General features: G+C 43.7%; 1 protein-coding gene across 1 annotated transcript; it reads right to left on the reverse strand.

The window, feature by feature from the left end:
* Positions 1 to 26,772, reverse strand: LOC116374771 (CAP-Gly domain-containing linker protein 4-like). Its single transcript, XM_031829473.1, has 3 exons — positions 26,545 to 26,772; positions 25,392 to 25,496; positions 1 to 144 (listed from the first exon to the last, which is right to left on the reverse strand). Exons 1-3 carry the CDS (start codon positions 26,749 to 26,751, stop codon positions 91 to 93), a joined length of 366 nt encoding a protein of 121 aa, XP_031685333.1. The 5' UTR covers positions 26,752 to 26,772; the 3' UTR covers positions 1 to 90.
* Positions 26,773 to 27,631: the final 859 nt, after the last annotated feature.

Here is a 27,631-nt window from a genome sequence, read left to right on the forward strand (position 1 = left end):
TGTGTTTGTTTGTAGTTTACAAATCAGTACAATTATGTACCCATCTCTGCACACCGAATGGAGCGAGGACACCGTGTTTGCTGAAGTAGTTCAAGCCTTTGTTCTTTCTGCTGGGCTTGTCCAGCTCGATCCCCAGCCAGAACCCTGAGGGACGGACGGATAGATGGAAAAAGTGGCAGACAGACAGTCAGGGTCATGCCATGAATAGAGCAGTGTGACAAGAAACTAAATTGTATGTGTTGTAATCTAAAGTACCACAAGAACTTAATCCTAGTTTAGCTGTATGAAAACCCGCTGTGTGGGTTCTCATGGCAATAAATATTTGAATGCAAAGTATTACAATGTAAAACAAGAGTAAGTGCATTCATGTAGAAAAAATTGTCTGCTGTGCCTACAAGAACTAATGTTCTTAGACAACTGTCTTCTACACAATTCCTACTGTTAAAAGCTTGACGCATTCCAACTGATAACGTTATTAAAAAGTCCCAAACTACGTAGGAGTATATTCACCTAAGATACTTTCTCATATCACTTCAAAAAGGTTTAATAACTTGCCTTTGTTACTGCTTATGACATTTTTATTGTACATGTATTTAGTAACAAAGTTAACTGTACCCTTCTCTATGTCTCCTGAATGGAGGTCTGTTGAGAAAATGTGCTGTGACATTGACTTTCAAGACAGCTGTTCCAGAACATTGCCCATGAATGGCCTTTTCTAGATGCAGCGGAACGGATCAGATGTTAACAAACCGAGCTCTTCAAAGTTATCCTAACAACGTTGAAGCAATATTCTAACGTTGGCTGATAAACTGTTAAGTACTTAACTTCTCAAAGAGCCATAGACCTCCGGCCGAGAGGCAAGAAGTTTGACCAAAACTTTGTTGAATCCCAAGATGATAACGGAAGGAGGGTGCCGGCTCAGTGCTCCTGATCTCCAGTGTACCTCCTCGGACCAGGATATCCTGCGCCGGCTCTGCGTACTGTGAGTCTGCACAGCACTGTGCTTCCTGTGCCAGCGCCCTGCATTTGCAGGGCAAGTATAACCATCCAGCCAGGACGGGTTGTGTCAGCTCTACACTCCAGACCTCCAGTACGCCTTCACAGCCCAGTACGTCCTGTGCCTGCTCCCCGCACTCGCCCTGAGGTGCGTGTCCCCAGCCCAGTACCACCAGTGCCAACACCACGCACCAGGCTTCCTGTGCATCTCCAGAGCCCTGTACGCCCTGTTCCTCCTCCCCGCACTCACCCTGAGGTGCGTGTCCTCAGCCCGGTACCAATAGTGCCAGTACCACGCACCAGGCCTCCAGTGCGTCTCCAGGGTCCAGTACTCCCTTTTCCTGCTCCTCGCACTCGCCCTGAGGTGCGTGTCCCCAGCCCGGTACCACCAGTGCCGGCACCAAGCACCAGGCCTATAGTGCGCCTCGGCAGTCCAGTACGCCCTGTTCCTCCTCCCCACACTCGCCATGAGGTGCGTGTCCCCAGCCCGGTACCACCAGTGCCGGCACCACGCACCAGGCCTACAGTACACCTTGCCAGTTCAGAGCATCCGGCAACAGTACCCAGTCCAGAGCGTCCGCCGTCAGTACCCAGTCCAGAGCGTCCGGCAACAGTCTACAGACCGGAACCTCCTACGACGGGCCGCAGACCGGAACCTCCTACGACGTGCCGCAGACCGGAACCTCCTACGACGGGTCACAGTCCGGATCCGCCAGAGTCTCCCTTCAGTCCAGAGGCGCCACTCACTCCAGACTCGACCATCAGTCCAGTGGTGTCCTCTAGTCCGGGGTCGGCGTTGAGGGTTCCCACTCCAGAGACATTATATAAGTGGGCTGAGTCAGAAGTGGAGCGGGGACCACGTCCCTCACCAGAACCATCACCTCGTAGTTATCATCACCCAGACCCTCCCATATAGGCTTAGGTGTGCGGACGGGAGTCCGCACCTTTGGAGGGGGGGGGGGGGGGGGGGTTTGTTCTGTCACGCCCTGACCTTAGTTTGCTTTGTTTTCTTTATTATTTTGGTTAGGTCAGGGTGTGACAAGTCTATGGGTTTCACTAGTCTAGGTATTTATGTGTCTATGGTTGCCTAGATTGGTTCTCAATTAGAGGCAGCTGTTTATCGTTGTCTCTGATTGGGAGCCATACTTAGGCAGCCATATTCCTTGGGTCATTGTCTGTGTTAGTTGCCTGTGTCAGCACTATATTTAGCTTCACATTCGTTTTGTTGTTTATGTGTTTCTTTGTCTTCATTAAAATAAGATGTATTCATCTCACGCTGCACCTTGGTCTCCTCCGTACAACGAACGTGACACCCCCTGCACGGATGAAAGTTTAGTACAATGGCCGAAGCCATCTTTTCGACAGTTATTTTTCACATGGTGAGTTCAATTGCATTTCCAGGAGTTATTTTGAATTTGACAATATCCACTGGGCAAAGAAAATTAGCAGGCCCATTGATATTTCCCCCATTTATGTTTATACTCTTCATATGAAAAGAGACTCAAACAGCCTTATTCTTGCCAGTAAAATATTCAGCCTTAAATGTCTATTCCCAACGTTTGTTTTCAACATAGAGCGCTCTTAGGTTTTAAAGGATGCCAAAGTTGAGCTAGTTAGAACAAGATGGAAACAACGTATCTCTGCAATTGTTTATGTTTGATTGTGGTTTTAGTACAACAATCAGGGTTGGTGGGGTTTGTGTTATTTTTTATTTTTTATATGTTTAATGTCATTTCCTTCCGGACGCTCTGGACTGGGTACTGACGGCGGACGCTCTGGACTGGGTACTGTTGCCGGATGCTCTGAACTGGCAAGGTGTACTGTAGGCCTGGTGCGTGGTGCCGGCACTGGTGGTACCGGGCTGGGGACACGCACCTCATGGCGAGTGTGGGGAGGAGGAACAGGGCGTACTGGACTGCGATAAACAGTGCATTCGGAAAGTATTCAGACCCCTTTACTTATTCCATTTTTTTTTTACGTTACAGCCTAATTCTAAAACTGATTAAATTGTTTTTTTTCTACTGTTGTGTCTTTGCTATGCCGGATTAAGTGATATGACATGCTATTCTATAAAATTATTTCTCTGTAATTAATATTGCCTGATTGAACTAATCATGTAATTGTAATTAACGAATCTCGGGGCACCACAAAATAATGTTTATAGAGCTGAGAGAGAATAAAGCAGACAGCACGTGTCAAACATTTGAGTTATGACCCTATGTCCGGATGACGTGGCGGGAACAGAACATCCTGGCGGGAACTGATCACGTGCTTATGCCCATATATGGGCATCCTGTTCCTGTTCTCACGCGTTAGAGGGTGTGCTAATTTAAGCATATATTGTATCTATTCCTTTGAAGTTGTCATGCTGATTGAGGTCTAGGAACCTCTTTGAACTGAGGGTCTGTGTTTGAACTTTTGAAAGAGTATGGCCCCCCTACCCCCTGTTTTATTGATCTTAAGGCTGTTGTCTATGAAACAGGAATGTCCGGGGTATTGGGTGTGGCAGACGCATTATAAATAGAGCCCAGAACAAGACATGCGGCCCCAGAACAGTGAACAAGATTTTAAAAATGAACGTGGATTTTGTGATCAGTGGCAAAGCTGTGATGACTGTAACAACGGAATCAGGACCGCGTCTGAAACATAGAAAGGGCCAAGTATAAAGCCACAATATACGACGCACCAAAAAAAGCGGTTTCTAAGTGTGTATAGAACCCAAATACCGCCGCAACTGTGCTGAAAGATCAAGTGCTGATGTCTAATGGACAGCAATGGGGGTAACAGTTTGAGTACCTGGCCTGTAGAGTGACCCTCTATACGGTGGCCGAAGGAGAAGAATATACCGACCAGACATTAGGAGTGGACTATGGGCTTGAAGACTGGACGGTTTTTCGCAAGGTTGTGTGTCCCGAACTGAGACTTATCACCAAGGGGTATAGCTTGTTCACAGGCTATGAGACCCGTTGGGAAGGTACCCCTGACTCCTCAGGAAGAATATTTCACAGGGTGAAAAATACAAAGAATGGACATCCATATGGCTGCGTGGAGTTCTATATCAGCAACGAGGAAACCCGCAACCAAAACATTCGTGATGGGGGATTTTAGGTTGCGCATGCTTATTCCTATTAAAAGTTGGGATTTAATGGAATTGAAAATGTTAGAGTTGTTGGACGCTCTGTTTGTACAGAGCCAACAGCGACAGAACATTGTTCATGTAAGGAAGTGCATAATATATGCGAATCCTGAGGATTATGATTCAAAGGAGCCCCAAGAAAGTACATCGTCAGAAGGGTCATCCCCCGAAGAAAAGTAAGTATGCGGCTGCGTTAACCATGCCCTGATACCCAAAGGATCGGTTCAACAATAAAAGGAGGGCCCTTAAAACCTCCAGTTCTTCATTTACGCCTATACCATGGATATTCCTACCACATACCAGGACTCCGAAACATCATGGGGGCCAGACCCTAAGGACTCTATGCCTCGCAGCGCAACATTCTACTCCCCCCTGGCAAGACCCGCGACACCCCCTACATGTTCACAGCCTGAGGATGTGTTTGATGGGGTGATCAGTACTATTTTTTATGGACACCATCAAGTCCTCTGTAGCCACACTTTTAGACGTGGTGATTGGAGAGTATATACGAGAAATGCATTGGTTGTGAGATCAATCACCCCAGACGGCTCAGGAATCCCTGCCTATACGACCCCCCAAGATACTACTTCTTCAACCATTTTGAGGCGCTGGTGAAAAGACTTTGGTCCTGCAGGTTTATACCATCGCTGGTCAGAGCCCTGGAGTCTATGGGTCTTGTGTCGTCTATTCCCAGAGTTTACAGGGTAACCGAGGCTTTCCTACATGAACTGAAGGAGGCGATCTACATCCACGAGAAACTCAAAGAAATCCAACACACCCTGGTGGACGACAACAAATACAGGGAAGCTGTGGTGGCTGATGTGATGACTTTCTGGCTCAATAAACCCCAAGAGACCGAGTGACAATTTGTTATTTAGATGGAAAGCAATGGGCAACTATGTGTATACGATGTTAGAGAGAAGAAATACAAATGCTATCCCAGCAAATTATTGAAAATAAAGTGAACAATGTATCATTCTACACAACCCACAATTCCTGGGCTAATGTAAAGCGTGTGCTGAAAATGGAACACATCATGAATCAGGTACGACATGCGGGCGAGAGTCTACAATGGACACAATTGGTATCCCGTCTTGTGGATGATTCTGAAGAACTAGAAACAACTTTGTCTAAGATTTTACTTTATTTGTTTGAAACACCATTTAATTATAACATGTATCATATGTTGTTTATATACTTATATAGCGGATGTGTGTGTTTTAAAAATTCAGCAACACAAGCCTGTTGATCTAAACCAAATATACAGGGTGTTGCATGCTGTGATCGTTGAGAAAACGGGGACATGTATCCTGCAACGAATTCTGAATTGTCTGTATACGTAATACTTGCTTAAATGTATGCTTAAATTAAAAATTAGGAAATGAAAATGAAATGTTGTCGTTATTTGAAAGTGGCTCATTAACGTTATTGTACCTCAGAGATGGCGGAGCAGATGTTGAAAAACATTTATTATAATCCCTCTAACCCTGGGTCTTATGGGGGTAAGGAACGTTTACAGAGAGCTATAGCCTAAGAAACAGGTAGCCAGTTAAGCACGGCTAAAGTGAATGAGTGGTTATCAGAGCAGGATGCACATACTCTGCATAAACCCGTAAGAAAACAATTTCCAAGAAATAGAGTTTTCTACCCAACCCTTGTCCCAATTTCAGGCGGATCTTTTGTGACATGCAGGCCCTTGCAGGTAAAAATAATGGAAATCGCTACATGCTAACGGTTATAGATATTTTCTCTAAAATAGCTTTTGTAAGGGTCTTAAAAAATAAGAGCAGGGCAGAGCAGGCCATTGACTCTATCTTGAAGGATGGAGGAGCCCCCAAGAAAGTGCAGACTGATGGCGGAAAATATTTTTTTAATAATACTTTTCAGAAACTCACGAAGAAGCACAATATAGTACATTTTGCTACACACTCGGATTCGAAAGCTTCAGTTGTTGAACGCTTTAACAGAACTCTGAAGAAGCAGATGTGGCGCTATTTTACAGCTCACAACACGCATAGATATATCGATATAGTTCAAGATTTAGTAATGGGGTACAACAACAGCTACCATAAGAGTTTAACGTATGAAACCCTCCGATGTCTCTTCTGAAAACTCTTTTCAAGTCTTTAAAAATCAGTATGGTTTGTTCCCCCTTCACCGTAAGAAAAAAATACATTTTAATTCATAGTGGGGGGTGTTTTCCACAAAAAATATGAGCAATGCTACAGCGATGAGTTGTTCACGGTTACCAAATGTCTTCCGCGCATACCTCCAGTCTACAAATTAAAAGATTATGACGGGGAACTTATAGAGGGATCTTTTTTGAGAGGGAATTACAGAAGGTAGAGTTGGGTAAAGACAAAGTCGTTCACGTGGAGGAGATTCTAGATCAAAAGAGAGAAAAGGGTAAAAAATGGGTGCTGGTCTTCTGGAAAAACTGGCCCCAAAGGTTCAACAGTTGGGTATTAGAGCACGATGTGGTGGAGGCATCGGGGGTTAACTTAAACCCTCATGCATGATAAATACACCATCATTCACGTGTACACAGGAGTGCATCATGGAACACAGAGGCTTCTACCTGACTATCCCCAGTAATGCGTCTGCACATATACAGTGGGGCAAAAAAGTAGTCAGCCACCAATTGTGCAAGTTCTCCCACTTAAAGATGAGGCCTGTAATTTTCATCCCAGGTACACTTCAACTATGACAGACAAAATGAGAAAAAAAATCCAGAAAATCACATTGTAGGATTTTTAATGAATTTATTTGCACAATATGGTAGAAAATAAGTATTTGGTCAATAACAAAAGTTTATCTCAATACTTTTGTTATATACCCTTTGTTGGCAATGACAGAGGTCAAAAGTCTTCACAAGGTTTTCACACACTGTTGCTGGTATTTTGGCCCATTCCTCCATGCAGATCTCCTCTAGAGCAGTGATGTTTTATACTGTTGCTGGGCAACACGGACTTTCAACTCCATCCAAAGATTTTCTATGGGGTTGAGATCTGGAGACTGGCTAGGCAACTCCAGGACCTTGAAATGCTTCTTACGAAGCCACTCCTTCGTTGCCCGGGCAGTGTGTTTGGGATCATTGTCATGCTGAAAGACCCAGCCACGTTTCATCTTCAATGCCCTTGCTGATGGAAGGAGGTTTTCACTCAAAATCTCACGATACATGGCCCCATTCATTCTTTCCTTTACACGGATCAGTCGTCCTGGTCCCTTTGCAGAAAAACAGCCCCAAAGCATGATGTTTCCACCCCCCATGCTATAGAGTAGGTATGGTGTTCTTTGGATGCATCTCAGCATTCTTTGTCCTCCAAACACGACAAGTTGAGTTTTACCAAAAAGTTATATTTTGGTTTCATCTGACCATATGACATTCTCCCAATCTTCTTCTGGATCATCCAAATGCTCTCTAGCAAACTTCAGACGGGCCTGGACATGTACTGGCTTAAGCAAGGGGACACGTCTGGCACTGCAGGATTTGAGTCCCTGGCGGCGTAGTGTGTTACTGATGGTAGGCTTTGATACTTTGGTCCCAGCTCTCTGCAGGTCATTCACTAGGTCCCCCCGTGTGGATCTGGGATTTTTGCTCACCGTTCTTGTGCTCATTTTGACCCCACGGGGTGAGATCTTGCGTGGAGCCCCAGATCGAGGGAGATTATCAGTGGTCTTGTATGTCTTCCATTTCCTAATAATTGCTCCCAAGGTTGATTTCTTCAAACCAAGCTGCTTACCTATTGCAGATTCAGTCTTAACAGCCTGGTGCAGGTCTACAAGTTTGTTTCTCGTGTCCTCTTTGGTCTTAGCCATAGTGGAGTTTGGAGTGTGACTGTTTGAGGTTGTGGACAGGTGACTTTTATACTGATAACAAGTTCAAACAGGTGCCATTAATACAGGTAACGAGTGGAGGACAGAGGAGCCTCTTTACTTCTTCGATATAGGGGGCGCTCTTTTAATTTTTGGATAAAAAAACGTTCCCGGTTTAAACAAGATATTTTGTAACGAAAAGATGCTCGACTATGCATATAATTGACAGCTTTGGAAAGAAAACACTCTGACGTTTCCAAAACCGCAAAGATATTATCTGTGAGTGCCACAGAACTGATGCTACAGGCGAACCCAAGATGAAATTTCAAACAGGAAATGCCCCAGATTTTGAAGGCGCTGTGTTCCAATGTCTCCTTATATGGCTGTGAATGCGCCAGGAATGAGCTTACACTTTCCGTCGTTTCCCCAAGGTGTCTGCAGCATTGTGACGTATTTGTAGGCATATCATTGCAAGATTGACCATAAGAGACTACATTTACCAGGTGCTCGCTTGGTGTCCACCGTCGAAATAATTGCGTAATCTCCAGCTGCGTGTATTTTTCCATTTGGTTCAGAGGAGAAATCAAACTGCCACGAATGATTTATCATCGAATAGATATGTGAAAAACACCTTGAGGATTGATTCTAAACAACGTTTGCCATGTTTCTGTTGATATTATGGAGTTCATTTGGAAAAAAGTTTGGCGTTGTAATGACTGAATTTTCGGGTTTTTTTCTTAGCCAAACAGAGCGATTTCTCCTACACAAATAATATTTTTGGAAAAACGGAACATTTTCTATCTAACTGAGAGTCTCCTCATTGAAAACATCCGCAGTTCTTCAAAGGTAAATGATTTCATTTGAATGCTTTTCTTGTTTTTGTGAAAATGTTGCCTGCTGAATGCTAGGCTTAATGCTATGCTAGCTATCAATACTCTTACACAAATGCTTGTGTAGCTATGGTTGAAAAGCATATGTTGAAAATCTGAGATGACAGTGTTATTATCAAAAGGCTAAGCTTGTGAGTGAATATATTTCTTTCATTTGATTTGCGATTTACATGAATAGTTAACGTTGCGTTATGGTAATGAGCTTGGCTATGGGATTGCTCGACGCAAGAAGTTAAAGAAGAAGTTACAGCTCTGTGAGAGCCAGAAATCTTGCTTGTTTGTAGGTGACCAAATACTTATTTTCCACTATAATTTGCAAATAAATTCATAAAAAATCCTACAATGTGATTTTCTGGATTTTTTTAAGTGGGAGAACTTGCACAATTGGTGGCTGACTAAATACTTTTTTGCCCCACTGTATATCGTAATAATCAGAGTTAGAATTATACAACCAATTTTCCAAAGCCTATAGAGTTATCAGAGGCCTGGGAAGTAGGTCTCAGCGAGACTACGTACCCCCATAGTTGGTATTATATCAAAGATAAGGACCGCGATTTTTATCGCAAAAAGTTATCGGAACCTGCAAAACTTATTAAGCTTAAAAAAGAGTTCTATAGAACCGTCGACAGGATCGTCTCCGAGATGAATGAACTATCACTGAAGAATATTGAAATATTCCTGATCTACAACCCTATACATAAACGTTTACAATTCTCAGGAGATGCTGACGGGGGAATAAAGACCAGCGGTAATTTAGCCTACATGTTGGGGATGGGTCCCAGTAAATGGACGTATGTGAAAGATAAATTATTATTATATATACATGCAGGATTTTACAACATATTTGTGTATACCGACATCGTATCCTATCAAAGGGTCGGAGACAGCTGTGTGCCACTCCTGAGAACAGTTCATATAGACGGTAAGGACGGGGACATGTCTGTCACATACGACAAGCCACACTATGTACCTGTAAGCAAGAAATATATTGAAAACATTCTTGTTGAGCTTTAAACGGATCTGAACAAAAACATAGAATTTACTTATGGTAAAACGATTGTAAAACTCCACTTTAGACCCACCAAAACCTCTCTACATATATAATATTAGTATTATATATTTTTATATACAGTGCCTTGCGAAAGTATTCGGCCCCCTTGAACTTTGCGACCTTTTGCCACATTTCAGGCTTCAAACATAAAGATATAAAACTGTATTTTTTTGAAGAATCAACAACAAGTGGGACACAATCATGAAGTGGAACGACATTTATTGGATATTTCAAACTTTTTTAACATATCAAAAACTGAAAAATTGGGAGTGCAAGATTATTCAGCCCCCTTAAGTTAATACTTTGTAGCGCCACCTTTTGCTGCGAATACAGCTGTAAGTCGCTTGGGGTATGTCTCTATCAGTTTTGCACATCGAGAGACTGACATTTTTTCCCATTCCTCCTTGCAAAACAGCTCGAGCTCAGTGAGGTTGGATGGAGAGCATTTGTGAGCAGCAGTTTTCAGTTCTTTCCACAGATTCTCGATTGGATTCAGGTCTGGACTTTGACTTGGCCATTCTAACACCTGGATATGTTTATTTTTGAACCATTCCATTGTAGATTTAGCTTTATGTTTTGGATCATTGTCTTGTTGGAAGACAAATCTCCGTCCCAGTCTCAGGTCTTTTGCAGACTCCATCAGGTTTTCTTCCAGAATGGTCCTGTATTTGGCTCCATCCATCTTCCCATCAATTTTAACCATCTTCCCTGTCCCTGCTGAAGAAAATCAGGCCCAAACCATGATGCTGCCACCACCATGTTTGACAGTGGGGATGGTGTGTTCAGGGTGATGAGCTGTGTTGCTTTTACGCCAAACATAACGTTTTGCATTGTTGCCAAAAAGTTAAATTTTTCATCTGACCAGAGCACCTTCTTCCACATGTTTGGTGTGTCTCCCAGGTGGCTTGTGGCAAACTTTAAACGACACTTTTTATGGATATCTTTAAGAAATGGCTTTCTTCTTGCCACTCTTCCATAAAGGCCAGATTTGTGCAATATACAACTGATTGTTGTCCTATGGACAGAGTCTCCCACCTCAGCTGTAGATCTCTGCAGTTCATCCAGAGTGATCATGGGCCTCTTGGCTGCATCTCTGATCAGTCTTCTCCTTGTATGAGCTGAAAGTTTAGAGGGACGGCCAGGTCTTGGTAGATTTGCAGTGGTCTGATACTCCTTCCATTTCAATATTATTGCTAGCACAGTGCTCCTTGGGATGTTTAAAGCTTGGGAAATCTTTTTGTATCCAAATCCGGCTTTAAACTTCTTCACAACAGTATCTCGGACCTGCCTGGTGTGTTCCTTGTTCTTCATGATGCTCTGTGCGCTTTTAACGGACCTCTGAGACTATCACAGTGCAGGTGCATTTATACGGAGACTTGATTACACACAGGTGGATTGTATTTATCATCATTAGTCATTTAGGTCAACATTGGATCATTCAGAGATCCTCACTGAACTTCTGGAGAGAGTTTGCTGCACTGAAAGGGGCTGATTAATTTTGCACGCCCAATTTTTCAGTTTTTGATTTGTTAAAAAAGTTTGAAATATCCAATAAATGTCGTTCCACTTCATGATTGTGTCCCACTTGTTGTTGATTCTTCACAAAAAAATACAGTTTTATATCTTTATGTTTGAAGCCTGAAATGTGGCAAAAGATCGCAAAGTTCAAGGGGGCCGAATACTTTCGCAAGGCACTGTACATAATACAAATAAATTAAAAAGGGTTATGGAACACCGACATCTCGACCCTAACCGTTATGTCTCATAATATGTTGATCAAGTGGGTAATGGGTTACCTGGCTATCATGGATCCCCAACCATGTATGGTTTGGGGATAGGAGGTATATTTTGTAACCTCTTTAGGATGGTTTTACCATTTATGAAGAGAGGCCTCAGCATAGCCAAACCGCATTTAAAATTAGCGGCAAAACATTTAGTAAGTGAGGTTGTAGCCAATGCTATGACCAGAAGGGCGCCACCAGATGTCGAGAGTCAAGAAGGCTCAGGGCTTATGATGTCTCGAAGACCAAAAAAAGGTGCAGGCTTGCCCCTAAAAAGCAGAGGTTAACAGTTAAAAGAAACTCAGTGAGTCTAAGACGGGGTAAAGTGAGGAGGTCTGGACCAAAAACAGTAAAAAGAATACTCTGAAGTATTTTCAAAAAGAACAAGCACCATGGCTCTTTTACACCACATGTCCTCTGAAGCTATTAAGACAGAGCTCGTTCTTTTCACGGCTCCCTTAACCCAACATTCAATAGAGAGGTCCAGTTATGTGGAGATAGCCCCACTCTCTGCCATTACCGACAACGGTCCTATAGAATTTTTCATACCAGGCCACGGTGACAACTATCTGGACCTCAACAACACCTTGGTGCATTTGCGTCTAAAAGTGACCAAAAGAGATGGTACTAATATTGCAAACGATACCAAAGTGAGCCTCATTAATTACCCAGTGGCCACCATCTTCTCCCAAGTGGATGTGACTTTGGGTGAATGTCTAATCAGTCAAAGCAGTGCCACATACCCTTATAGGGCCATCTTGGAGTGTTTACTCAACTACTCCGAAGACACTCTGAAGACACAATTCAGCTCCGGGCTGTTTAGCAAGGATACTGCAGGAGTCTCTATGGAATCGACAGACCCATCCACCGGTGCAAACAAAGGACTGGAGGCACGCGCTCGCTACTGTGCCGAATCTCGAGAGTTTCATCTGCTAGGCCCTATATACTCTGACATTTTCTTTCAAGAACGTTTACTCTTAAATTCGGTTGATTTAAGACTAAAATGAACCAGGGCCAAGGATGAGTTTTGCCTAATGTCTGCCCAGGATGGGGACTTTAGTTTAAAAGTGTTGGGGGCAACGCTTTTTATTAAAAACGTGTCTGTATCTCCGGCCGTTTGTCTGGGTCACTCACAGGCTTTGATGAAAGGAAATGCCCTTGACCCTCTCCAAAGAATTACCATGAAAACATTTAGCATACCTGTGGGCAGTAGAATCTGCAGTCAAGAAAACCTATTTCTATTTCTTTACCACGATACATGGTTATAGGTTTGGTTGATCATGCCTCTAATAAGGGCAGCTTAAATAAAAACCCATTTAATTTTCAACACTTCAATGCAGAGTATGTAGCTCTCTGTCAGGATGGACGTCTGGTCCCTGCTAAGGCTTTCCAACCGCAATTTAATAACAACATATCTGTGCGAGAATCTTACAATCTATTCCTGGCTACCGGGAGGCATCTAAAAGATCTCTCTTTACCTATTGACAGAAATTATTTTGCAGAGGGGTAGATATTGTATGCTTTCAATTTATCACCTGATGATGACATCTCAGGAAATCTTTCGGTGGGGTCCCAAGGCAACCTCAGGCTGGAAATGCGTTTCCGTACACCTTTAGCCTGTACCGTTAGCATGATTGTTTATGCATGCTCTGATTCAATCTTGGAAGTGAATACCCGAAGACAGGTCTTAGTGGATTATTATTAAGGATCGTTGAGCAAAGACATGAATACCCAAGAGTTGGAAGGGCTCATGAGCCGACTGATTGGAAAACAATTTTGTGGAGTGTTGGCTTGTGATGAATTACCTATTGAGAAATGGCCGGAGCGGCCTGCCATGTTTATTGTCAATACCCATCCTAAACGCATTCCGGGTGAACATTGGCTAGCTGTGACATTAGAAGTGGAAGGAGGAAGAAAAATCTAAACTTTTTTTGATTCCTACGGCTTTCCCCCCGGTTTTTCACATTTCCCCAAATCTATTAAAGAATTTTTGACCAAAAACGGCTCAAAGATATACTACAGCATAAGTGCAAGATAACCTTTCCACTACATGCGGTCACCACTGTGTATTCTACCAATCCCAAAGAGCCCGGGGAGTTTCTTTTGAAGATGTTATGTCTCTTTATAAGGATGATTTAAGAAGTAATGATAACGTTGTAGCTTGTTTTGTTAGAAAATATCAAAAGTGTTCAAATATGTGTCCTTTAAGACCGTGTACTCAAGGCGTATGCTCACGTCAAATGTTTCAAGAATGCCACAAATGTTAAATGGCTGAAGCCACCCTGGAGGTCTTCTGTCATCAGCAACCTTGTGGGCAGATGTGGTACTTTTAAGCAAGTCAAGCATATGTGAACCCCTGTCAACAGCGCCTAGAAGGATAAACTCTCCTTTGTCGTTCCAAGTAGCGGCCCCATTTGAGTCTTTTATCTTGTTCATAATGTACGTGCCGGAACATGGGTTAACATGTCATGCATAACTTTATCTTCAACAGGCATTTGATCTTCAGACGGTAAGCTCGCAGGTACAGGCCTTACAGGGGCTTGGCTCTCGCTAGGCTCGTCATCTTTTAAAGGGTCCGGTAGGGCAAGAGTTATATGGCTGCTCTCTCTCTCTCTCTCCCCTTGTTTCACCTAGGTTTGTGTATTTTTGGACCTTATCATAGGGGTTCAATCCTTTCCCATTCAAAATATCCTTCATGGCCGTATCCAAATCATTTCCCACTGTTTGTCTGATATTTTCAGGACCCTGCACTTGTTTTTTAACTTGTTGGGGATAGGGGGCAGTATTTTCACTTTGGATGAATTGCGTGCCCATAGTGAACTGCATCCTACTCTGTCATAGATTGTTAATATATGCATATTATTATTACTATTGAATAGAATTATGTCTGTGAGTATAACGTGAGTATGACCTCTCTATTTTGTAAATGACATCGCCGAAGTCGAGGATCGGTAGGATGGTCAGTTTTACGAGTGTATGTTTGGCAGCATGAGTGTAGGATGCTTTGTTGCGAAATAGGAAGCCAATTCTAGATTTAATTTTGGATTGTAGATGCTTAATGTGAGTCTGGAAGGAGCGTTTACAGTCTAACCAGACACCTAGGTATTTGTGGATGTCCACCTAATCTAAGTCAGAACCGTCCAGAGTAGTGATGCTGGACGGGCGGGCAGGTGCTGGTAGTGATCAGTTGAAAAGCATCCATTTAGTTTTACTTGCATTTAAGAGCAGTGGGAGGCCACGGAATGAGTGTTGTATGGCATTGAAGCTCGTCTGGAGGTTAGTTAACACAGTGTCCAAAGAATGCAGAATGGTGTTGTCTGCGTACAGGTGGATCAGAGAATCACCAGCAGCAAGAGCGACATCATTGATGTATACAGTGAAAAGAGTCGGCCCAAGATTTGAGCCCTGTGGCACCCCCAGAGACTGCCAGAGGTCCGGACAACAGGCCCTCCGATTTGTCACACTGAACTCTGTCTGAGAAGTAGTTGGTGAACCAGGCGTGGCAGTCATTTGAGAAACCAAGGCAGTTGAGTCTGCCGATAAGAATGTGGTGATTGACAGAGTCGAAAGCCTTGAGCAGGTCGATGAATACAGCTGCACAGTATTGTCTCATATCGATGGAGGTTATGATATCATTTAGGACCTTGAGCGTGGCTGAGGTACACCCATGATCAGCTAGGAAACCAGATTAGATAGCGGAGAAGGTACTGTGTAATTCAAAATGGTCGGTCATCTGTTTGTTAACTTGGCTTTCGAAGACATTAGACAGGCAGGGTAGGACAGATATAGGTCTGTAGCAGTTTGGGTCTAGAGTGTCTCCCCCTTTGAAGAGGGGGATGACCACGGAAGCTTTCCAATCTTTGAGGATCTCCGACAATACAAAAGAGGTTGAACAGGCTAGTAATAGGGGTTGCAACAATTTCGGCTATTCATTTTAGAAAGATAGGGTCCAGATTTTCCAGCCCTTGTTGATTTGTACTCTTTCAGAACATCAGCTATCTTGATTTGGGGAGGCTTGGACAAGTTGCTGTGGGGGTTGCAGGCCACGGTAGGGGTTGCCAGGTGGAAAGCATGGCCAGCCATAGAAAAATGCTTATTGAAATTCGACCTGGCCCGGGTATCCTGGAAGGACATTGACCTCATCCCGTCAGTTGAGGATGCCTGGTCATTCTTTAAAAGTAACTTCCTCACCATTTTAGATAAGCATGCTCCGTTCAAAAAATGCAGAACTAAGAACAGATACAGCCCTTGGTTCACCCCAGACCTGACTTCCCTCGACCAGCACAAAAACATCCTGTGGCGGACTGCAATAGCATCGAATAGTCCCCGTGATATGCAACTGTTCAGGGAAGTCCGGAACCAATACACGCAGTCAGTCAGGAAAGCTAAGGCCAGCTTCTTCAGGCAGAAGTTTGCATCCTGTAGCTCCAACTCCAAAAAGTTCTGGGACACTGTGAAGTCCATGGAGAACAAGAGCACCTCCTCCCAGCTGCCCACTGCACTGAGGCTAGGTAACACGGTCACCACTGATAAATCCATGATTATCGAAAACTTCAATAAGCATTTCTCAACGGCTGGCCATGCCTTCCGCCTGGCTACTTCAACCTCGGCCAACAGCTCCGCCCCCCCCTGCAGCTCCTCGCCCAAGCCTCTCCAGGTTCTCCTTTACCCAAATCCAGATAGCAGATGTTCTGAAAGAGCTGCAAAACCTGGACCCGTACAAATCAGCTGGGCTTGACAATCTGGACCCTCTATTTCTGAAACTATCTGCCACCATTGTCGCAACCCCTATTACCAGCCTGTTCAACCTCTCTTTCATCTCGTCTGAGATCCCCAAGGATTGGAAAGCTGCCGCAGTCATCCCCCTCTTCAAAGGGGGAGACACAATGGACCCAAACTGTTACAGACCTGTATCCATCCTGCCCTGCCTATCTAAGGTCTTCGAAAGCCAAGTCAACAAACAGGTCACTGACCATCTCGAATCCCACCGTACCTTCTCCGCTGTGCAATCTGGTTTCCGAGCCGGTCACGGGTGCACCTCAGCCACACTCAAGGTACTAAACAATATCATAACCGCCATCGATAAAAGACAGTACTGTGCAGCCGTCTTCATCGACCTTGCCAAGGCTTTCGACTCTGTCAATCACCATATTCTTATCGGCAGACTCAGTAGCCTCGGTTTTTCGGATGACTGCCTTGCCTGGTTCACCAATTACTTTGCAGACAGAGTTCAGTGCGTCAAATCGGAGGGCATGCTGTCCGGTCCTCTGGCAGTCTCTATGGGGGTGCCACAGGGTTCAATTCTCGAGCCGACTCTTTTCTCTGTGTATATCAATGATGTTGCTCTTGCTGCGGGCGATTCCCTGATCCACCTCTACGCAGACGACACCATTCTATATACTTTCGGCCCGTCTTTGGACACTGTGCTATCTAACCTCCAAACAAGCTTCAATGCCATACAACACTCCTTCCGTGGCCTCCAACTGCTCTTAAACGCTAGTAAAACCAAATGCATGCTTTTCAACCGGTCGCTGCCTGCACCTGCATGCCCGACTAGCATCACCACCCTGGATGGTTCCGACCTAGAATATGTGGACGTCTATAAGTACCTAGGTGTCTGGCTAGACTGCAAACTCTCCTTCCAGACTCATATCAAACATCTCCAATCGAAAATCAAATCAAGAGTCGGCTTTCTATTCCGCAACAAAGCCTCCTTCACTCAAGCCGCCAAGCTTACCCTAGTAAAACTGACTATCCTACCGATCCTCGACTTCGGCGATGTCATCTACAAAATGGCTTCCAACACTCTACTCAGCAAACTGGATGCAGTCTATCACAGTGCCATCCGTTTTGTCACTAAAGCACCTTATACCACCCACCACTGCGACTTGTATGCTCTAGTCGGCTGGCCCTCGCTACATATTCGTCGCCAGACCCACTGGCTCCAGGTCATCTACAAGTCTATGCTAGGTAAAGCTCCGCCTTATCTCAGCTCACTGGTCACGATGGCAACACCCATCCGTAGCACGCGCTCCAGCAGGTGTATCTCACTGATCATCCCTAAAGCCAACACCTCATTTGGCCGCCTTTCGTTCCAGTACTCTGCTGCCTGTGACTGGAACGAATTGCAAAAATCGCTGAAGTTGGAGACTTTTATCTCCCTCACCAACTTCAAACATCAGCTATCTGAGCAGCTAACCGATCGCTGCAGCTGTACATAGTCTATTGGTAAATAGCCCACCCTTTTCACCTACCTCATCCCCATACTGTTTTTATTTATTTACTTTTCTGCTCTTCTGCACACCAATATCTCTACCTGTACATGACCATCTGATCATTTATCACTCCAGTGTTAATCTGCAAAATTGTAATTATTTGCCTACCTCCTCATGCCTTTTGCACACATTGTATATAGACCCCCCCTTTGTTTTCTACTGTGTTATTGACTTGTTAATTGTTTACTCCATGTGTAACTCTTTGTTGTATGCTCACACTGCTATGCTTTATCTTGGCCAGGTCGCAGTTGCAAATGAGAACTTGTTCTCAACTAGCCTACCTGGTTAAATAAAGGTGAAATAAAAAATAAAAAATAAAATTATCGCGGATTTATTGGTGGTGACAGTGTTTCCTAGCCTCAGTGCAGTGGGCAGCTGGGAGGAGGTGCTCTTATTCTCCATGGACTTTACAGTGTCCCAGAACCTTTTTGAGTTTGTGCTGCAGGATACAAATTTCTGTTTGAAATAGCTAGCCTTTGCTTTCCTAACATTCTGTGTATATTGGTTCTTAACTTCCCTGAAAAGTTGCATATCGTGGGGACTATTCGATGCTAATGCAGTATGCCACATGATGTTTTTGTGCTGGTCAAGGGCAGTCAGGTCTGGAGTGAACCACGGGCTATATCTGTTCCTGGTTCTACATTTTTTGAATGGGGCATGCTTATTTAAGATTGTGAGGAAAGCACTTTTAAAGAATTACCAGGCATCTTCTACTGATGGAATGAGGTCAATATCCTTCCAGGATACCCCCGGGTATCCCAGGTCGATTAGAAAGGCCTGCTCGCTGAAGTGATTTAGGGAGCATTTGACAGTGATGAGGGGTGGTTGTTTGACTGCAGACCCATTACGGAAGCAAGCAATGAGGCAGTGATCGCTGAAATCCTGGTTGAAGACAGCTGAGGTCTATTTGGAGGGCAGGTTGGTTAGGATGATATCTACGAGGGTACCTGGGTTTACGGATTTGGGGTTGTACCTGGTTGGTTCATTGATAATTTGTGTGAGATTGAGGGCATCAAGCTTAGATTTTAGGATGGCCGGGGTGTTAAGCATATCCCAGTTTAGGTCACCTAACAGCAAAAGCTCTGAAGATAGATGGGGGGCAATCAATTCACATATTGTGTCCAGGGTGCAGCTGGGGGCAGAAGGTGGTCTATAGCAAGCGGCAAAGGTGAGAGACTTGTTTTTGGAAAAGTATATTTTTAAAAGTAGAAGTTCAAATTGTTTGGGCACAGACCTGGATAGTAAGACAGAACTATGCAGGCTTTCTCTTCAGTAGATTGCAATCAGACCCCTTTGGCAGTTCAATCTTGTTGGAAAATGTTACAGTTATGGATGGAAATTTCAGGGTTTTGTTAAGCCAGGATTCAGACATGACTAGGACATCCAGGTTGGCAGAGTGTGCTAAAGCAGTGAATAAAACAAACTTAGGAAGGAGGCTTCTAATGGTAACATGCATGAAACCAAGGCTTTTACGGTTACAGAAGTCAACAAATGAGAGCACCTGGGGAATGGGAGTGGAGCTAGGCACTGCAGGGCCTGGATTAACCTCTTCATCACCAGAGGAACAGAGGAGGAGTAGTAGGATAAAAGGTACGGCTAAAGGCAATAAGAACTGGTCTTCTAGTACGTTCGGAACAGAGTAAAAGGAGCAGGTTTCTGGGCGTGGTAGAATAGATTAAATGCATAATGTACAGACAAAGATATGGTAGGATGTGAATACAGTGGAAGTAAACATAGGCATTGAGTGACGATGAGAGAGGTATTGTCTCTAGAGACATCAATTAAACCAGGTGAGGTCACTGCATGCGTGAAAAGAGTCTATACCTTAAGAAATTAAATGTGGACATTGTGTTCTTACAAGAAAACAATTTTATGGCCAGTGAACAGAAGAAATAAAGAGTGAATGGGTATGACAAGATTTTGCGTCCTCTTTTAACTCTAAAGCAGTTTTGATAAGTAGCCACATCCCCTTCTGTGTCAGTAACTCCATGTCTGATCCCTCATGCAGGTTTGTTTTGGTGCAGGGGCATATGTATTCAGTCTTGGACCCTATTTAATGTTTATGCCCCTAACTTTAATGATCATATGTTTATTTAAGTCTTCTTAAAAGTTGCTGAAGCACCACCAGGATAGCTACTGGCTGGAGGAGACACCATTTTTTGTTTATATACAGTTCTTGATAGGTCCTCTGATAAACCCTCCCCTCTTACCAAAGCCGCCAAGCTCACCATGTCATTCATGAAGGATCTCAATTTACTAGACATCTGGAGACAGATGGACCCACAACTATTTTTATTCACACCCCCACAACACACACACAGATAACTTTTTGCTATCAACCCAACTGTTGCGTAGAGTGTTAGAAACCAATTATCTCTCCAGATTACTTTGTGATCATTCTCCTCTGGTATTATCAATCTCCATTCCTACCAAGGTAGATGGAGACTAAATTCTACACTCCTGAAGCAACCTGGATTTTGTGCATTTATCAAAGAGCAGATCAATATTTTTACTTTGAAAAACAAACCCTCTGCTTCTGACAGTTTCATTCTTTGGGATGCATTGAAAACCTATCTCAGGGGACAGATCATTGCCTATACTAAAGTGTTGAATGGATAACAGTGCCAAACTGAATGTCCTTGAATCTGAAATCTTTGAGCTAGAGAAAACCTACCAAAGAGGCCAGACTAAAGACCTATACAGGCTTTGGGTAAATAAAAAACTGAAATATAATACTCTGAACAAGTATCAAGTTAAGAGGGCCATCACTAAATCTAAACAGTGTTACTATGAACTTAGAGATAAAGCATACAAAGTATTGGCATGGCAACTGAAAGTAAAAGGACAATTAATGCTATAGAAACTCTTACTAATGAGATATCTTTCGACCCTACTGAAAGTAATGATACTTTAAAGAAATACTACGTGGACCTCTATACTTACCAATCAAATGATGATCTATCAGAGATTGACTATTTTCTCTCCTCTCTCAACCTCCCATGCCTCAGAGGAAGACAGAGAGTGCCTAAGTGAACAGTTCTCAGTCCCTGAATTGTTGGAGGCCATTAAATCTTTACCTTCTAATAAATCTTCTGGGGAGAATGGTTTCCCTCTAGAGTTAAATAAAGAATTTAGGGAGCTGTTGATACACTACCTTATGGAGGTACTTAAAAAAGCCGGGGAGGACAACTGCTTTCCAGAGTCTTTCTCTCAAACTGTGATTACAGTAATTAACAAGAAAGGGAAAAACCTGCTAAAGTACGCCTCCTATAGACCAATCTCTCTCCTTAATACAGATTGTAAAACTGGTCGTCACCAAGATGCATTCTAAGAGCCTGGAGTCACCCCCCCCCCTTTTGGTCATCCCAGACAAGACTTGCTTCATAATAAACAGATTGTCCTCCAATAATCTCAGAAGGTTCTTTGACATAATTCACCTTGGTAACAAAACAAAATACCTTGTGTTCCAGACTCCCTCGACCTGCTGAAAAGGCCTTTGATAGAGTTGAATGGCATTATCTCTTTCGTGTTTTGGAAAAGTTATGTTTAGGCACTGTCACGCCCTGACCTTAGTGATCTTTTTATTCTCTGTTTGGTTGGTCAGGGTGTGACTCGGGTGGGAAACTCTATGTTCTTTATTTCTATGTTTTGGCCGGGTAGGGTTCTCAATCAGGGACAGCCTTCTATCGTTGTCTCTGATTGGGAAACATACATAGGCAGCCTGTTTTGCCACCTTAGTTTTGTGGGATGTTGTTTTTTGTTAGCTTTGTGAAGCCTACAGAACATTCGTTATTCTTTTGGTGTTTTGTTTGGTGTTCTGATTAAATAAGGAATAATGAACACGTACCACGCTGCACCTTGGTCCACTTCTTCCAACGAGCGTTACAGGCACCGTGTTTGTAAACTTTATAAAAATCACTCTACAAATCTCCAAAAGCTAGGATTGCCACAGTACAAAGGGGATTACTTCCTCCTCTTTCCCTCTCTATAGTGGGAACATACAGGGTTAGGCCCCCACCTCTTCGCCCTCGCCATCTAACCGTTAGCAGAGGCCATGCTGTTGTAGATGCTGTTGTAATAAATTGAGTTGTTTCTGTTTTCTTCCCACAACTGTGGCTTTAACTTTTGAATGGTTTAAGCTACAAAATATTATGACCCAATCCCTGAAAGACAAGACTCGCAGGAACGCGTATGTGTCTTTTGTTTTGCTAAATTTAAATAGAATTGGCCGCAACCGTGTCAGTATGGCTGTTGGTAGTGTGATGTGTAGTGAGTTTGGGGTATGGACAGTGATCCGACCTGGGGCAAAGTTGGTCTTGCCATAGAAGCGGACCACCTCTGTTCTCTAGCCCACCACCAACACCAACTCCCCCAGGCGCACACGGAGATACTGCCGGGGGGGGTAGTTCGGCTTTGGAGTACTGGAACATGGGATGGGGAGGGAGAATGAGTTTTATACCATAAAGATGGAAAGAGGTCGCAACCTGATCCATCCAATTAGTGTGATGTGTGTAGTGTTATTACATACAGCCGGAAAGAACTATTGGATATCAGGCATTTCAACTGTTTCCAGAGGCTGACCCAAAACAACGTCGCCGCAAGAGAGGTAGACGGAGCAGCCTTCTGGTCAGACTTCGGAGGTGAGCACATCACCCAGCGCTTCCGAGTATTTTACTCGCTAGTGTCCAGTCTCTAGATAACAAGGTAGAAGAAATTAGGGCTAGGGTTGCTTTCCAGAGAGACATCCGGAATTGTAACATACTCTGTTTCACGGAAACATGGCTCTCTGGGGACATGCTGTCGGATTCGCTACAGCCAACAGGATTCTTTGTGCGCCGCACCGACAAGAACAAACATTTCTCAGGAAGAAGAAGGGCGGCGGTGTATGTTTCATGATTAACAACTCATGGTGCAATTGTAACAACATACAGGAACTCAAGTCCTTCTGGTCACTGGACCTAGAATTCCTCACAATAAAATGCAGACCATATTATCTCCCAAGAGAGTTCTTGTCGGTTATTTTCACTGCGGTGTATATACCCCCAAGCAGACACCACGACAGCCCTCGAGGAACTCCAATGGACTCTATGCAAACTGGAAACCATATATCTGGAGTCTGCATTTATTGTAGCTGGTGATTTTAACAAAGCAAATTTGAGAACAAGGCCACCTAAATTCTATCAGCATATCGATTGTAGTACCCGGGCTGGCAAAACTCTATCACTGCTACTCTAACTTCCGCGATGCATAAAAGGCCCTCCCCCACCTTCCGTTCGGCAAATCCGAACTTAAGGGGGAAAACAAGGACTATGACCAGAAAACATGTGGCCAGGCCTTGAGGAAAACTACCACCATCAATCACAACACATTCATTGATCGAGCGGTGCATCATGCTTCCATGCAAGACACGTACAAAGGAAGCTTTCTCTTTCTCTACACCCTAAATCACACAGCATAGGGTGTGTGCTAATACTGAACCCTCCATTGCGCTCATGAGAAAGATAGCAGCGCGACATTGCATTTCAAAGATGGAGAATTTTTTTTGTTTGAAAATGCATATCTTTTACCAGATCTAATGTGTTATGTTCTCCTACATTAATTTCACATTTCCACAATCTTCAAAGTGTTTCCTTTCAAATGGTATCAAGAATATGCATATCCTTGCTTCAGGTCATGAGCTACAGACAGTTAGATTTGGGTATGTCATTTTAGGTGAAAATTGAAAAAAAGGGTCCGATCCTTAATTAACAAAGCAATGATCCAGGCGGGCTGGGAAAATCCCTCCATGGGAGGTTGAAAACCAAATTAGGAGCAATAGCATCGACTATCACAATGTTTTATAGGTACATAATCAGGATAGGACAAAGGTTGACATTGGCCAACCCTAGCTGATAATAACCCTCTTGACTGCGATTGAGTGCCAGTAAAGCACACCGAGTCATGATTCAAGCTGATTTTCAGCTTTTCAAATTATTTTTGAAACCACTAATGAGGGAAATAATGTCATATTTCCCTTAGAAGTTACATATGAGCACCCTTTCTCTATGTGGGGTATTATTCTGTGCCCTTGGTTGCCACTTGATCCGCAGGTGACATGAATAAGGGGACCTCGGAGTTTCCCGTGGAATTCCGCTGCTCCCGTTGATTGATAGTCAAAATAAGATGGTTAAATAACCAGGCCACAGACAGCCTGCATGGCCAGCCAGCCATTCATCACAATGTGTGTGAGAGCACGTGTGTGCATGTGCTGCACACCTACCTAATTTATGACTAAGCAGTTCTCAGGGACGACATCAGCAGGCATTTAAAGTCCTAAACTTTTCAGACCACCTCTCTCTCTCATTTCAGTCTGTCAGCAACTGTCATTCCATATCGGCATGGCTTTTGCCTCGTGCATCGATCGCGGCGCAGGTTGTTGAAATCATCCGTCTCGCTAATCAGGACAGACTCCACAAACCACAAGGCTGTTCCCTATCAGAACCTTTCAACCGGAGCCCAGGCCTTAAAGGATGGCAGTGACAACGGTTTGTGGTGACTATAGTAACAACTTAGCGCAGTTTGATTCTTAAAGACCCAGCCTTTACCAGTAGTCTGCCGCTACAGATGCACTTCAGTGAGCGGAGGATGGTCCAGCAGGTCCCAAGTTATGCTCTTATTTTTTAGTCCAAAGCAAAACCTTTCAGCAGAACTGAAATGGCAATCAATAATCATAATCAATAAATAATAATTTATTTTCAGAATCAGTCAGCTCTTTTTAGGTGCTGTAGTATTTTCCTTAATCGCGCCATATTAATAAGGCTATGGTAATTTTGAGCTATATCTTTGTCAGATTAGTTATCATGCCTTTGCGACCACGTTGGCCCCTCTGTTGTTTTCTAGCCACCTTCAGCAGCAGGGAGATGAAGACATTGGGGTTTTATTACCATTACTGTCTATATCATGGCTTGTGTTCCACAACCCCCAGAGTGAATTGATGTCAGAGTTAACTTTCTGTCAGTGGAAGAATATTGAGATGGGGGGGGGGGGGGGGGGGATCAGACATTAAATCTAACACTGTCGTTATTCCTGGATGTTTGTGCAAGGGAGGGAGAGGTGGCAAGGTGTGTGTTTTTGTGGTTCCTATGATGTGTGGTCTCTAATAGTGCATTAATGTGTATGGGTCTCCAGAAACAGGTCCTGGAGGGGGTTTGATGAGATAAACGTGGAAAATGGCTTTCCCCTTTATGTCATACTCCATCTTCTACCACGCTTTCCGACTCTGCTTGCCTTAGAGCTTCTCTGTGCTATCATAACAATGGGAGTTTTTTCATCACAAATAGGTTCCTTATTTGGGCCCAGTCCATTTGTCTTTATGCCCCTTCGAACTATAGGCCTAGCTATCCTTTACTGTGTACCCTATCCAAACATCCATCCATAGGTGCAAAATACATTTAAAAAAATTGTTACCCGTGTTGATTTTGGAGGTGACGCGCGATATGTCGCGCTGAGGGAGCCGTAGGGCTTTACATCATTCAGAGGGTTTGTTGATCTTGGAAAGGGGGGCAAGGATCCCTGTCAGGGGGAGATAGAGGAGAAAGAGACAGAGGGAGCAAGAGAGAGAAAGATATAGAGAGAGAGATTGCTAAAAGTAATGATGAGTGCAAAAGGTTAACAAGAACCAAACACCAGATTAGGGCACTCATTAACACATCTCACATGGAGAATAGCAATTGCCAGCAAGCCGATAAAACACCAGTGAGCAACTGACTTGTTCAATAGGTCCTAACAGTTTTTGAAGTGCTTAGGAAGTGCTTCCACACACACACAGGTTAAACAGGGTTCTACTCCTAAAGATAAAAAAACAGAATGCTTGTTTCATCCTCTTTATCTGTCCCAGCAGCAGAGAGTGGCGGAAAGTGATGACCTCTTCATTCAGAAATGCACACGCGCGTTGTTGCGCATTTAGGCAAGAGCGTATCCTCTATCAAGAACTTCCAGCATGTTTTGATCCATCTAAATGTATAAACAAGCTGAGGAGGGGAAAAAAAGAAAAGAAAAATCGAGATCAAAGCACCTGGCCTGTAATAATACGGTTTTGATATCGCTCGCTGGCAGTGTGGAGAGAAAATTAACTGGCTTATTCTTTCAGGGTCCCAGTCTGACTGGTGTGTGTATGTGTGTGTTTAGGAGCCACAACGTCTTCAAGTAAAAACACAAAGAAGATTACAAGTCCTTCAATTCACCATGCTACATTATTTTTCTATTATTTTTCATACCTTTCTTCTCCTTCACTTGTCTTAAGAAAGATAAACATACTTGACAGCCAAAGTATTGTATATTTTCCAGGGGTTATAGTCGTTGGTGTGGACAGCATAATCAGCATGATAGTAAGGTGATATTTCATTGAGTGCTGTATAGATAAGCTTTACAATCTGTAGAAGGAACAAGCTTCTGTTCTGATTGTCTGACTGACTTGCCACATTAAGGTTTGACCATTTACTCAAATGAGAAGACTAAGAAGGCTCCTTTTTTAACAAATTTATAAAGAATCAATCAATGACCAATCAACCGGTTTGTGGATTTTAGATGCTTAATTGAGGCTCTGGAACTGGTAGCCTACCTTCTGACCAGCAATGACCACGCGGTCGCCCAGCTGGATATTCATGGTAGTTATCTGGGCCTGGGCCTTGTCTGAGAGGCCTGGTGGTGTTAGGGCAGGGAGGATGAGTGGCAGAGGCAGGGGGGTGCAGGGCCAGGCCGGGGCCTCCCTCAGCAGGCTGCGCAGATCCTTTGCCAGGGTGGTGGTGTCCGCCATCTCGAGAGGCATGTCCAAGGGCACTGGCCTCTCTTGCTCTGGAGAGGCACAGAAAGAGAGAGATTGGGCAAGAAGAGGAAAATAAACGAGAGGGTACGGACAGAGGGAGAAAGACATGGAGAGAATAAAGGAGAGAGAGAAGCAAAAAAATAAAGGCAGAATGATAGTCAACACTTCTGAAGTTGGCTGATTTATCCCCAGCTGATTTATCGAAACGAATGTCCTTGGTAATAGAGCAAACATTTGCCTACCAAAAGATTATCACAATGTAACTTAATGAATCTGGTCACTCTATTCAGGTCTGGAGCGCTCAAGTTTGGACTTGATTACCACAATTACCAACAAAAACACACCCTATCAGTGGTTACCTGTGCAGTACATTGACACAGACACACACCCTGGGGGTTCAGTGAAATGGCTTAGCCTCAGAGAACCTCATAACTGTCAGAGAGACATTCAGAGCACTGAGGTGTCAGGGGAGAGAGGAAAGATGGCTTCAGAGACGTGATAGACAAGGGAGGGACAGAGTTCCTGTTAGAAGTGGTGTTGCTGAAGTAATTGGAACTCCACTCACCCACCCCTCTAAGCAGTTCTTTATGAATCGTCAAAGGAGCTCTCAGCGAGGGCCTGCCTTTTATGCCGTGCTAATGGACACATTGCTGATTGACTTGGGTGTGTGATATGAATGTTATGTAAGTAATTTATCATGTTGTTGTACGAACACATTTCTTTTGTACATTAAGGCATTTGGAGATAGAAGGGTGTGTGCGCAAGTGTATACAGTGCCATTCAAAAGTATTCATCCACTTGGTGTTTTTCCTATTTTGTTGCATTACAACCTGTAATTTAACTGAATTGTTTATTTGGATTTCATGTAATGGACATACAAAAT

The sequence above is a fragment of the Oncorhynchus kisutch genome, linkage group LG8, assembly GCF_002021735.2.
Source record: "Oncorhynchus kisutch isolate 150728-3 linkage group LG8, Okis_V2, whole genome shotgun sequence".
Classification (NCBI taxonomy): Eukaryota; Metazoa; Chordata; class Actinopteri; order Salmoniformes; family Salmonidae; genus Oncorhynchus; species Oncorhynchus kisutch.

Coding starts and splice junctions, on each gene's coding strand:
- LOC116374771 (XM_031829473.1), bottom strand. CDS start 26,751: ATGCCTCTCGAGATGGCGGACACCACCACCCTGGCAAAGGATCTGCGC. Junction 25,497..26,544: donor TGGTCATTGCTGGTCAGAAG/GTAGGCTACCAG, acceptor TCCCCCTGACAG/GGATCCTTGCCCCCCTTTCC. Junction 145..25,391: donor CACCTCCAAAATCAACACGG/GTAACAATTTTT, acceptor TCCGTCCCTCAG/GGTTCTGGCTGGGGATCGAG.